The sequence below is a fragment of the Mytilus edulis genome, chromosome 6 (assembly GCF_963676685.1).
Source record: "Mytilus edulis chromosome 6, xbMytEdul2.2, whole genome shotgun sequence".
NCBI classification, from domain to species: domain Eukaryota; kingdom Metazoa; phylum Mollusca; class Bivalvia; order Mytilida; family Mytilidae; genus Mytilus; species Mytilus edulis.
The window spans coordinates 46,236,802-46,251,952 of record NC_092349.1 but is presented as its reverse complement, the minus strand read 5'-3'; the positions used below and the strand labels follow the sequence as shown (position 1 = coordinate 46,251,952).

The 15,151-nt window shown below is 32.3% G+C and overlaps 1 protein-coding gene across 3 annotated transcripts in view; it reads left to right on the top strand.

Moving 5' to 3' along the window:
* LOC139527763 (uncharacterized) overlaps positions 1-15,151 on the top strand; it is a 49,542-nt gene that overhangs the window by 7,324 nt on the left and 27,067 nt on the right. For all 3 annotated transcript variants that reach the window (XM_071323422.1, XM_071323423.1, XM_071323421.1), the window contains exons 5-8: positions 2,377-2,568; positions 5,133-5,333; positions 10,797-10,856; positions 14,061-14,108. In XM_071323422.1, coding sequence (XP_071179523.1) covers positions 2,377-2,568; positions 5,133-5,333; positions 10,797-10,856; positions 14,061-14,108 — 501 coding nt within the window. The remainder of the gene's footprint in view (positions 1-2,376; positions 2,569-5,132; positions 5,334-10,796; positions 10,857-14,060; positions 14,109-15,151) is intronic.

Here is a 15,151-nt window from a genome sequence, read left to right as displayed (position 1 = left end):
TGTGGGTAAATGATTTGTCGACTCTATATCTTGTCCTGCGTCAATTATATTGATCTCCTCTAAAATTCTTTACGAAGGTCCCTTAAACCCAAGTTTGTATTCTATGTTCTCGCGCGAAATGTTGTCTGACTTCCCCGGGTAATTTTCTTCATAATAATGGGAACAAGTAGAGTACCATATGTTTCTTTTGTCTGACACAAAGCTTCTAATCCCCTGACGTAACCTTCCATTTTATCGTAAAAATTTCGTAAGCTTGTTAGTTGATTTCTAGGCGAAAGGATTTCTAATACTGCCTGCATGTATGCATTTATAATTTTGTCTTGTTGACCGAACCCCTCTTTAAATAGATTTACGGCTTCATCGTAGTTTACATTTGTTAGTGCGAACCCTGCTGGAGAATCTAGTGCTTCATGTTCTAGTTGTGCTTTCAAGTAATTGAATTTTTGTACATTTGTAAGTGACAAGTTAAGGTGTACGGCCGACTCATATGAGTCCCAGAAAGTTTGTCATTCTAAGATGTTGCCTGAGAATATGGGAAGTTTGGATAAGGCGGTGACTACCTGCTGACGAAAATGTACTTTGCTGTGTGTTGAACGTGTGACTGGCTTGTATAGACGAGTTCTCAAACGACTGTGCGTTGTGTGGGTTGGCTATGTTGTGCGTTTGAACAAACGGTATAGTTTCTGGATTTAATGTGTGGGTTGTTGTATCTGATTCAATATGACAGGACTGCGGTGTTTGGACATTTTGAATGAACTAACGTATGTGGCGAATCTTCGTTTACATATTAACTGAATATTCATCTGAATCTATTATCTCATTTTCCACATTTTCCGGTTTTGTTAACTTTATAATTTGTTAGTTTAAGTCCTCAAACAATGTTTGTTTTTGCACTATTTTTTCGAGTGTTCTTCGTCGAAAATATAATTCATCTAATCTTCGGAAAAATCTGGTAACAGCGCTCCTGTTCCCCGATCGAACTGATTTCAATTTTACGAGATCCATTGGTCAGGGCACCATAAATATAGATGATAGTTCAGGCAACGATATTACAAAAACTGTTCAGCCATTACATTTAATATACAAGTACGTATATCCGCCCAAGCGACGTCACTGACCATACGACGTCGACAATAGACATGTTCAATAGTTGGAACGTTATGTTCCCGCGATACTCTCAACAGATATATCTGCCCTGAAATGTTTAGACGATTCAGACAACCCGTTGTTGAGTTGCTGCCCCTGAATTGACAGTTTTAAAGAATTTTGCAGTTCTTGGTTATTATCTTGATTATTGATATAGTTAGACATAATACGTAAACGGCAATAATGTTCAGCCAAATATGATCAACTAATAAGTTACATGACTAAAATTGTAATTTGACACCTTAATGGTGCTGTCCTTTGTAGAACAAGCTTTGATAAATTTTTATCATATTTTACAAGATAAAAGTTATCCTTACCCTTTCGAGCAACCCCCAGTTTTGATGAGGTTTGTGTTTCGTAGTCTTTAGTTTTTATATGAAGTAGTTTTTCTTTTGCCTTTGCGTTGTCACCTTCTATTCGAAATGGGAAAGATAATAAAGGCACATACAACATGTACAAAATCATAAGTCGATTGATTGAACAATTAACTAAAATTTATGACTACCGTGTTTGTAAACGTCGACTACGTTTAAAATTATTGAATGATAAAAAAATAAATGTACCAAGGTGCGAAATCAAAACGCATAATTCGAAAAAGATAAAAAGGCGACGCAAAGGCAAACACCGGTTCACAAAACTGTATTTTTGTATATGGATTAGACCGTTGGTTTTCCCGTTTGAATGGTTTTACACTAGTAATTTTGGGGCCCTTTATAGCTTGTTGTTCGGTGTGAGCCAAGGAAGGCTCCGTGTTGAAGGCCGTACATTGACCTATATTGGATTACTTTTTCAAATTGTAATTTGGATGGAGAGTTGTCTCATTGGCACTCACACCACATCTTCCTATATCTATTTAACAGGTTAACAAGTAGCAGTCAAATATGTATAATTTGATCTCTGTTACCTATCGCATATATCGTACCGGTAAGTTTACACACGAAGACAGTGTTGAGAAGATTTGATGAATATCATCATGACCAATTGTTATATAAGCTATCGTTAGTATTCGTTCAATAAAGTAGGTTTACATCGGGGTTTTTTATATAGATTTTGATTTATGGTTTTTAACGACACTTTTAAGCATTGCTTTTTTGCGATTTCGTGGCGGCCATTTATTTTTTAAACAACCATATAATTATAGATACTTTAGTATAAATTTATACGAAAAGATCAATCTGAAGATGGTAAATAATTTCAAAATTGAAATATGAAAAATCTTGTATCTTACAGGAACATTATTAAAGGTGTTATGTGATTTTATCAGTGAATCTGATTACGACACAGACAATCTGAATGTTAAAAAAGGAGATATTGTCAAACTAGTAGACAGTCGAGAAGGTTGGCATTGGGTAGAGCATGATGATACCGAAGGATGGATTCAAGCTAACCTTGTTCAACCTACAGAAATGAGCACAGTTAAAAGTAATACATTAATGTTAATGATGTTACAATGATGGAAGAAAAGAAATCAAAATGCATATTACTTGTTCAAAATTCTGAACCGCTCATTTTTATCTGTACTAATCTAAGTCAAACCTAGTATCGAAACGTAATGATCCGACTATAATTTGATTGGTTCGAAATTGTTGTCTAACACAACGTAATTTACAACTTCTACTTCATATGTGCCGTCTGAAAAACCCTGTTGACAAAATATGCTAAGCTATATCTTGATTTATGCCGTTTCACACCAAACGTTACATACTGTAAACATATATGCAAGACTTTTCATGTAAGGAGACCTTTATTTTGCTCTAATATGTCATCAGTTTTAATAACAATGTATTATTGTAATGAGAAAAATATGATCCACAAAAATTCCTGTAGTGTGGAGTTAAAAACGGGGATAAACATATTTTGACCCTATTTGAATGAAATTAGATATCAATATAGACATCAATAGATAGTAAACATGTGCAATTGATTTTTTGTAGATCTACAAAAAATATTTATGTTTTTATATCATCGTCGACAGTCTTCGGATGTCACCTCAATGGTTAATTAAATAACGTCTAGACTAACATATAGACAAAAAATTCGTATAAAATAACATGCATAATAAATTGTTTAATTTGACTTTTTATAATTTGAAAATATGTTAAAAATCAAATATAAGAATATGAGTCAAATCAGTTCACATCATGATAGATAATGCCCCTTTAAGACCAAAGTTATTGTGTCAGACTAAAATGTTTCGACTATAACAACCTATGTGACTTTATAAATTACAGATGATTTCTTATGCCATTTAACTTCAAGTTATCTGTTACCGTTCCCGATACACACCCAAAATAAGTATGGATTTTTTTTAATACCCAAGTCCTGTAGAAATTAAAGAGACAGTTTGTTTATGTGTATTGTGATCATTGACAGTTTGAGTTCGATTTTTCGATTCGGTTCACATCCGTAGGACCCCTAGTCGCAGACATATTACATATATGCAATTATCATGTCTTATCCTGATAGATATACGAAGGTGTGGTATGAGTGCTGATGAGACAACTCTCCATACTTATATATTTTGGGTTTTTTTTGGTGGGGGGGGGGGGGGGGGGCACAGTAGACCTAAATGTTCGGTTAGGATTTACAGACCGATTTCTTGTTTCTTTTTCAACTAAATATCTGTGAATATTCTGCTATGAAATCTCAGTTAGAAAAGAACAAACAGTTTTTAAACATGTATGGTGTTCTGTATTCATGCACGGTTGAAAAGCGTGTGTTTTATCCGTAAATACAAGCTAGACTATGACAAGTATTTAACATTCGATGATGCATAATACAATTCACCGAATATATAATGCTTATCATTTGTTACGCCATAAGCGCGTCAGTGGTGCTCGAATCATAACAGTTAAATGGTTATCTCAAACACCATGTTTAAGAGTACTGAATGTTTTCGTCGAATATTTTTTAATAACGCTCTTAATATCATTGCACTGTTTTACTTGACAGAACTGCATGTATCAATCTATCTAGGCATATGTTACCTGCGATAGAGGAAAAAACCTGTTTTTCAAATTATCAAACAGCCACACTTATTTCTTTTATAAATAAAAATATGACAATAATTTTCTATTGTTTTACTAATGAACAGCTACGTGATGCAATGAAAAAAATATTCGACGATATCTATGTTTAACATATCAAGTTGCAAAACCATGTCACTCTCTTCATGATTGAGGCCCGAAAAAGAGTTACCAGTTTTATGGAATTTCTCGCACCAAATGTTATGAACATAAGCGAGAAAGGGAATCGTCCTACCATAAAGCTTTTAATTTGATGGCTTTAACGGTAACGTGTTTCTCAATCAAACTTAATGAATATAAAATTATATATAACCATAAGAAAACAAAAGTGAAAACTCGATCTTAAAGTTCAATGTAGCTGTAGAATATCGAACAAGTTGAGAGTGAAATGGTACAAATTATCCTTTTATTTTTTTTAAAGCATGTTGTTATATTTTCAGTAGTCAAATATATTTTTTTTTTAAATTTTATGCTCCTTTATTGAGAAATTATATTTAGATTTGAAACAAATCGTATTCCTGTTTAGGTTTTTACGACAAATTCAGAGAAAAACAAAAACTGGACCATTTTTCTTGGTAAATGCAAAAGACTGACACTTTACATTGAAATTGAGAATGCTGGCTTAACTTATGTATTGATTTTTTCATTTTAATGCCTTTCTTATTGTTATAGATGACTGATTCCTCATACTAACGACAAGAAGAGGAAGTGTGAAAAACACAAAAACAAGGTGTTAAACAATGCATGTCAAAATGTAGTTTTCTAATTATAACTTGACTTTGTAAATACAATTTGATTTCCTTTTAAATCCGTTCACCTTAGAGTTAAAAAAAAAAAAAGAGGCGTCCTAATTAAAGATCGGATTTGTTAGATAAAGAAAAAAGATTACTAAATTGAAATTTTTTACATGTTAACAGAAAATAATATAGAAAAATTATATTCTATACACGTTTATTAAAGGAAAAACGTACAAAGTGAAACAAGCCTTCAAAAGCAAATCCGATTACGACACGGATAATCTTAATGTCAAAAAAGGTGATGTTGTGGAACATATACATGTAACAAGTGATGGCAATTGGATCTGGGTTGGACATGGTAATTCGGAAGGATGGATTCCCGACTACATTGTTGAAAGAACAGATGATCAGGAAAGTATTGCAGGTACACACATATAAAGACATTTGCCCAATAATATAACATTTAAGGTATTTTCCAGAAAGGGATGGATTGTTTACTTTAATATGTTATCTTTGTTTACCAGTAACCCTTGTGTAGAAGGTGCAATACCACCAATTCATGGTACGTCACATCCGGTTGTATACGAAAATAGGTTGAAAAAAAATATTCCCTTGAATTTGACAGTTGTAGGTAATTAATCCTACATTTTATTGTAGTAACACATCTTTGTTTCATAAATAAACAATAATAGTACATTGACTTGACATATCAACGATATAAGGATGAGGCTAAGAAACGGGGATATGCGAGGCTCTGCCGAGCTTTTCCCCCGTTTCGGCCCGTATCCTTATATCGTTAATATGTCAAGTCAATGCACTATTATCATCTTTAGACTGCAATCTAGAAAAAAACATTTCCAATTGTTGTTTAATGTGTTAATATTATTTATTTGATTTAAATATTGGGGAAAATACCCCTTTAAAAAGGTCTCAGGTGGAGAAATATACAACACCATGAAAAGAACATTTTCCGTTGCAGCCCGCAATTGATGGTGAACGAATATCAATAATACGCATAAAACATAATGATTTATAGGTTTCAAACTAAAAGTATTAACAAGTGAAATATATTATCCCAAAAATTGTAAAAGAAATAAGTTTGATTCGTTGTATACATTGGAAACCAGAACAGGTTGAAGAGGTCGTATGAATAATTAAATATAGTTTCGGCAACTTCTATATAAATATTCACATGATTCATGAGGAAAAGTGATATCGGGATAGTGACTGTATTTGACATAGAAATATACAGTCAACGCATTTTGATTGCTCAAATAGAACGAGTGCAGTATAAACATATGTCTTGGGTATTTCAAAGCACCATTATTTATTTCTTTTTATTTGGGGTTTCTATAGAATATTTTGTAAACTTGAGATTACATGGTTACTAAAACTTGTACACAGGTTAAATAAGAGGAGAATTGTGATTGGTTAACTTCCAGTGTTTATTATTTTATATTATGCAATGAAATGTTATGTGAATTTTTTTCTATGGTACTGGACAGGATAAATCTTCACCGATGCCATGCATTTCTTTATTTGAATCAAAGATAAATTCTGCACATTTTTTTGAAAAGTGCAAAGGAGAAGGTCCGGTATGGGCCGGTTTTAGCCTCAAATTTCAAGTTTATCTGACGAATGACTTTGAACACTTTTTAAACACTTAAATGTCTATTTTAATTGATTCAATTATTTTTTGTGAAAGATTTTAACTGATTCACTCATTAAAAACGCTCCGATTCTAGCTTAGATATGAGAAATCTGTCAAACATGCCAAAAACTGTCACTTTTCAGATGGTTTTTGTTAAAAATGAAAGTGGCCGCATCCGTGTTCATCCTCGACCTTGATATATGTTATGTATTATCATTAAACACAACTTACATTTCAATATCAAGAATGAACACGAATGCGGCCACTTCCGTTTAAGACGGAAACCGTCTAAAATTTAACTAAAATGCTGAAATTGTGAAGATTTCAGTAATTTAGCATGACTTAATGATGCAAGTACTCGATATATGTGCATCTTAATGCAAAACACAGCCCATATTTATGTAGCAGAGGCATTATACTTTCCAAAAAATAACTTATAGTTTATTTTTAAACAATTTTGTAAAACTGCTATATTTTGGGGCCAAAAAGTGGTCTTACTGAACCTACTCCTTTAGAAAAAAAACTAATAGGGGAAATTCAATGTTAGTATTACACCTAATATGGGAAGCTGTTCATGCACATTTCACCTTGTGAGTACTCTCATGAGTAAAAATTTCTTGCTTTTTAAGTGAAATATTACAAAAATTAAATATTCTGAGTGGATTGAGTCTCCAAAACACATTTTATGGGAAAATTTCCTTGCAATAGGACTCTACAATGAATATTTAGTTGACAGAACAAGTCATGCTTAGTGTTTTGTGTATCTTATTCTCCTTATTTCTTGTATTCTGCTATGATAGAACATTTCCCTAGGAAATACTTTAATAAATATATAGTTATAAGTAAAAGAAATCATTTTTAATGCTGTAACAACAAATTATTCACTAAAAGAGAAGCCTTTTGTGTCCATCTCTGGAACACGGCGTAAATTTAATTTTTATGTAAGGACTTATTGAAACCTCCTTGGAGACAGTAAACTGTTTTATGGATTGTTCATTCTGCTTGAATACTTCAATTACTAATCTTTTTATAACATTTCTATGATAAATGAGTGCAAGTTACCCCATCATTTTTTTTATTGGCATAAACAGTTGAAATTTATAAGAAAATGAGAGGTATAAAATGACCAAAAGAGACCTTATAAGAAGACAAAGAAGTCCATTAGTGGTATCTATCTTTCTTAAATTATCTCGTGTATCCTTTCCAACTGTTTGTAGGCAGATAAGAGAAATATTTGATCATTTATTTGGTCCACACTATATTCTATCATGATGCAGCTTGGTTTGGATTTGTCGAAGAAATTTTGCTCGAATCGCTGTAGATTTCGTCTTCATTATACTAGATTTTTCTATTGAACTGATTATGAGAAAACGTGACAAAAATGCTTGAAAAAAACAGTATTACAAAGGAAAAAGTCACTTTCTGTTTATTAAACAATAATGTCTTCTTTAGGTGTAAAACCACCAAATCACGGTACGTCACATCCAGTTGTATATGAAAATAGGTAGAAAAAATAGTCCCTTGAATTTGACAGTTGTAGGTAATTAATCCTAAATTTTATTCTAGTAACACATTTCTGGTTCATGAACATATGCCTTGGGTATGTCAAAGCACCATGTTTTTTATTTGGGGTTTCAATAGAATATATTATAAACTTGAGGTTACATAGTTCGTAAAACAAGTACACAGGTTAAATAAGGGGAGAAATTTGACTGGTTAACTTCCAGTGATGGTTATTTTCCTATTTGCAATGAAATGTTATGTGAATTTTTTTATATGGTACTGGACAGGATAAATCTTTAATCATGCCAAGTATTTCTTTATTTGCAACAAAAATGAATTCTGCACATTTTTTTTCGAAAAGTGCAAATTTAACAAAAACTAATAGGGGAAATCAGTGGTGGTATTTCACCTAGAAATCATTTCATTATTCAACGTTTACACGTCACTGTTGAATCCATGTGAAGTGCATGTAATGACTTTGTACCTGTCTGTCTGTATTAGAAACAAATTATTGTACTTCAGACAGTAACTTGGCATTTTGAAACTGTTACATAAGTTACTTACATCCCCATGTTTTAAAGTGGCATATGTGAAATATTTAGCTTAAATTTTGAAGGTAACAAGTACCTCAACCTACACTGTCACGAGAGAAAAAAAATAGTCTCATTAGCATCCTACCACATATTTTTTTATCTTTATATTATACCACTTTTCTAACCATATAAATAAAATAGGTAAACAAAGTTGTTAGGTTTAAGGAGGGATAAATAACCAGTACTTGAAATAAACATTAGAAACAGTTTTTCTATGTTTCAACTTGTCAACTTATTATGAAAAATTAATCATTCATCTGGTGTGGAGCAAAACTCTAATACGGTGTCTTCTGAAAAGTACTTATGAAATACTTTCGGTCTTCAAAGTTCTACCGAATAGCTTTGTCCGTCTTGTTTTGTTTTTTTAGATTTAGTTGCTTTCTTATGAGTACGGCTTCATGTTTTTTTAGCTTAAATTTGTTCTTAATATTCCATGTGTTCTTTCCCGGTGTTCGGTCTTTAGTTTCGTTTAGTTTAAGGAGGGATAAATAACCAGTACTTGAAATAAACATTAGAAACAGTTTTTCTATCTTTCAACTTGTCAACTTATTATGAAAAATTAATCATTCATCTGGTGTGGAGCAAAACTCTAATACGGTGTCTTCTAAAAGTACTTATGAAATACTTTCGGTCTTCAAAGTTCTACCGAATAGCTTTGTCCATCTTGTTTTTTTTTTTAAAGATTTAGTCGCTTTCTTTATGAGTACGGCTTCATGTTGTTTTTTTAGCTTAAATTTGTTCTTAATATTCCATGTGTTCTTTCCCGGTGTTCGGTCTTTAGTTTCGTTATGGTCTTTCTGTGTAGGCTTCTCCTTCCATTTTATGAATTGAATTTGGTTAATCTGTACAGAGCCGTTCCTCTAAAATTGCCTCTCCTTTAGAGATCAGGTCTGTTTTTCGGCAAAAAATATTTTTTAATTTAGCAGCTTTTGCTTTAGCACGCTAGACATATATTGTTTGTTGCTCTTCGTTTTGTTGGATGTAGCCTTTGTTATGGCGAGGCGATGCTCAGGTAGTGTTTCCGTGACCATTTCTTTCGCTGTGGATCATCAATTGTCTGATAGACGGTTACCCGTCTCCATGTCCCCAAGACTAGCCATCGTTCTGGTCATCTTCAGAACGTTGAGGTACTCATCGATTAGCCTATATATTTTTTGCATGTGTAGTGATCAGTTGCTGAACACTTCCAATAGCTGGTATTCTAAATCATTACAGAGAGCCTCTATCAACTTACTGAATTTATCACGTTTCTCTGTGAATTATCAAGTAGATTTATACATTTTGGTAATTAAATCTAACCACTTTTTTTTAAACTATTTCCCTTATATGGTTCGAAAATATATATATTATATATAAAAAAAAAAAAAGGATTTTCATCAACATGTAAGATATCATACTAATTTTCGCATGGCTGTCCATGATCTACTTACTATCATATGTATGTTGATGTCATGATGTACTCCAAAAATATGAATGATCTTGAATACGATAACACATAATATGTAGACAGCCACAGGGTTGCTGTCATATAAAAGCAGTCACTTTTAAAGAGGATGACAAATCGGCCAGACAATTGTTATGTCATGTCACTGTTGAAAAAGATTATATGATTTTGATTAATGAATCTAATTGAAGATAAAAAAAAATAATGGGTTTTTTTTTTGTTTTTTTTTAATTATCCACAATTAAGTAATTAACCATTGATTTAAAACAGTTAAAAAATGTTACATGAAAATATTGTGTTCAAAGTTTCAACGCATGAAATTTAAACCTAGAGGAAATGTTCCAATTACTGACACTGAAACGTTATGTACATAATGCATACTAATTGAATTGTTAACATTAAATACTAAAGTTCTAACTCCTGGCAAAGGCAAAACTTCTTGCTTCATTGGATGACACAACAGGTTGCTAATCAATATAAAAAAACCTACCATTTTTAATTTGAACGTTGTTGCGGAAAGCGCCTTGAACGCAGCTAAGTGTTTTTCATATCATATATTATAATGAAACAGTTAATTTATACTGATAGTGTGAACTGACTTCTCTATTCTCCTTATAGTTATAAATTAATAAATAAAAATAACAATGTATTATGCTTTACATTAACTGTCACTTTATTTTGTTTTAAAAACTGCAGCTCAAGCACATATTGCACAAAACAGATTTGATGCAAGGAGGGAACATATTTCGAAGGAAGGTAAATTACGATTAAATAATTTTAATTATGACAACATCTGTGGAGCGTTTTACGTCAACTTTGCTGAGCGAAATCACAGTTATGGCATAGTGAATTTCTTTTAGATAATAAATTCAAATTAAGTCATACTTATTTTGATCTTTTTGAGCTGGACCACTAATACTACTTAACATAAAGATTCAGCATATAATGTCCTTCCCTTACTTAGTATTTCTACTTCTAACTTTATATTTTTACTTAACTGTACCAGGTTAGCGGACGGGAAATGGAACACTCTTAAAATTGATACCCCCCCCCCCCCCACCCCCTCCGCCGATTTTGTATGTGCACGTGCTCAGCCTGGAACTTGGGATATTAGTGGATCTCGTTTGTTGCTGTCTGTTGTATTTGTTTTTTTCGCTTTTTGTGTTTCCATAGTAGTTATCAAAGGTACCAGGATTGTAATTAAAACGCCACACACGTATCGTCTACATAAGACTCATCATTGACGCTCATATCAATAAAGTTAAAAAGCCAATCAACCCAAAATTCCAAAAGGTTGTGTCAAATACGGCTAAGATAATATATGCCTGGGATATGAAAATCCTTAGTTTTTCGAAAACATTTTGTAAACAGGAAATTTATAAAAATAACCATATAGTTGATATTCATGTCAACACCGAAGTGCTGACTACTGGGCAAAGGTACCAAACGCGTTATTTCCCACTCATGAAATATATTACTTTATTCTTTTTTTATTTTTGTTACTTTATAAAAAAATATTTTTCTCGTTTATAGAAAGTTCACAGAAAAAAAGACGTATTTTTTTTCTCATAATGATATGGAAGACGAGTTTTATTTTTTTAATAAACTATTCATTATATATATACCTTTCGGGATTTACTGTTTACACAAGTTCACGAGCAATGTCAACATTTTCATACCTTAGACTGCAAATCAATATTTTTATGGTCAACGACCACTGAAGAAAAATATATACTTTAAAAGTTGAGTATTTTTCCTATCCATAATTTTGAAATCAGATAAAAATAAATCATCTCTTTTAATTTATCTCTATATATTTTCAATAGATTTAAAAAAAAAATACATATTACTTTATATCTAGCTATTTCATCATTTATGTAATTTCGACTGCAATGTCATAGTTTACCTGACTTGGGAAACGAGCCCTGACGGGAGAACAAAAACTTAACTTTGTATTGCATGAAAGAGGGTCGAAAGACACCAAAGGGACAGTCAAACTCATATAATCCCGGGAATCCTGGTATTTAATGTTTCAAATGTGTATCTCCAATTTGTTGCAATAACGTTATTCAGGTGTTACATTTCTCAGGCTATCTACTCTTGTCGATAGAAAAACTTTTTTTGAATGATTTTGATATTTCACGAATATTTAATGTACATATATTGAGTACTGAAAACTTGACCAATCAAAACAACTTTCTCTTAACATTTAATTTTATATAAGCACATCCAATGGAAATGTTAGATTAATTTAAACATGTGTTTATTCTTTTGGTAACAAAGAACGCCATACACATTTCGAACTTTTACAAGATAAAAAGACTGCATATGATTATAGAAACTGCGTTGTTCACTCGTATTGCGTTGTATCAATGCCATATGACTATAGTCAGCACTTCTTATCCGAGATGAAATGTCATGGATACGAACGTTCTCTCTACTTGCTGATGATCTTCAACCTCCTTTAATTGATATGGATTTCAAGTGTTTTGATTTGAGCGCCCCAGATAAGTCGTGCGTAGACCAAACGTTCGCCCGGAGTACAAAATTATTAGACCGATTTATTAAAAGCGTTTGTTATAAGTCTAGTGTAAGCCCAGGAGCAAGAAACTAGTGAATGCAGCAAAATTATTACTTATTCATATAAAAAATTATATTGCTCGAAAACCTTACTAGTGTTCCTTATAAAATAATAAAAGCTCAGGTGCAAAGGATCAACAAGTATTAACTTAGTTTAGTATAAACATATCTATTTAAAGTGGATTGGGAATCAAGTTATCGCAACTTGCATTAATCCCTTCCACTTTGCAGCTGCAAGATCTGCCTTGTAGCGGCATTTTCCTGGTTTTTTTCCAAATCTACAACATGTACAAGGTTGTCTTTTTATTGCAAGATATATTGCACTCTCTTTAGGTTCCACTAAAGTCAAAATATAGGACACTACAGAAACATCTAAACTTTGCCTGTATTTCTCAACATAAAATGAATAAAGTCCTAAACTATGATAACATATGTTCATTTAAACATACTTAACATATACACATTGTGCAAATTGTAAATTAACTTGAAATGTCTGTGTTTTTGGGGTGAACACTAAATTTTCCAAAAAAATCTGAACGAATACGATGTACTGCATTACATGTAACAGTATTCGTTCATACCAATTTTAAACAAATTAAGTCATCTCACAGGCCTCCAGATTTGTTGGAAAATTTAGTGTTCACCCCCAAAACTGGTTTTACTATAACACAGACATTTCAAGTTTATTTACAATTTGAACAATGTGTATATGTTAAGTATGTTTAAATGAACATATATGTTACCATAATTCAGGACTTTTATGTTGAAAAATACAGGCAAAGTTTTGATGTTAATGCATTGTCCTATATTTTGATTTTAATGGAACCTTAGCAAGGGTCAGCTATTTATCGTCCCCTTCCGACTATCATCGTTTCTCAAGACCATACTCGGAAATAGTGTCAAAGAAAAGTCGAAAATTAAGTCCCTGACATTTTCTCTTTTGGAGCAGGGATCGAATCAGGAACCTTTATGTTAGTAGTCCAATGCGCTTACCACTACACCATGATTCTCTTGTGTATTAACTTGCAACACAGTTATTGGGAAAAAACCACTGCAATGCAATAAGTGGAAAACTTTCATATCATAATCATTTGAATATGATATATATGAATTAAATTCGTACATTTCACACAACTCAATCAATAGCCAAAATATTAGACGTATATATTGGACTATTCAATACACTCCTTAAATTTTCAAACATGTACTTATAAATAACAAGTAGATGTGTATTATATACTTTAACACACATTATATTCCTGAAATTCCTACACACGTCTACGAAAAAACGACCCAACATGCAAAAGATTAGTTTCAATTCACGTATATTACTCTATGTTTATTTTTTCTCATGTGGTAAAACAATCCATGTTGTTTTAGGTGATACACCGCCACCACTTCCAGAACGAAATTATGTTACTGCTAAAAGTATGTAAAAATTATATAGTAAATATTTTAGATAAATGAATTTGTGTCTGTGATTATATTTGTCCGGTAGATTTATATGGACCCTCTATTACTTTCTTTGGTTAACACGCTAGTGATAGTTCATAAAGATTGTCGTTGAAATACTGTTGACATTGGTATAATTCAAAATAGTATTTGCGTTTCATGTACAAGAGATAAGATTGAAAATGGACATGGGGAATGTGTCAAAGAGACAACAACTCAACCATAGAGCATACAACAGCCGAAGGCCACCAATGGGTCTTCAATGCAGCGAGAATTCCCTCACCCGGAGGAGTACTTCAGCTGGCCCTTAACAAATATGTTACTGGTTCAGTGATAGTGGACGTCATACTAAACTCCGAATTATAAAAAAAAATAAACTTTAAAAATCATACAAGACTAACAAAGGCCAGAGTCTCCTGACGTGGGGCAGTCGCAAAAATGCTGTGGGGTTAAACATGTTTTTTTAGATCTCAACTCTCTCCCTATACCTCTATCCAGTGTAGAAAAAACAAATGCACAACAATACGCATAGTAAAACTCAGTTAAAGAGAAATCTGAGTCCGATGTCAGAATAGGTTAAAAAAAAAATAAACAAAACAAAATGACAATAATACATAAATTAACAAAGGACTACTAGCAGTTATTTATATGCCAGCTCCAGACCTCAATTAAACTGATTGAAAGATTATGTCTTCATCATATGAATATAAAGCACAATCCCTCTCGTTAGGGGTTTAGTATTATGCCATCATAAAATATATGAGGAGAACATAACCCGTATCATGCCAACAACTGGTTTTGGAATCAATATGTTTAATTCCTATGCAAGACCCTATGAGTTAATCAATATTAAAGCCAAAATATATAATCTTTAATGACCTGACAAGAGACTCATCAGTGACGCTTGAATCAAAATATTTAAGTATATATAAAATGTCAAATAATTTAAAAAGCTACTGAGCATTGAAAACCATAAACTTTTAAAGGGTTGTTTTACAGATAAGATATATTGCATGGCG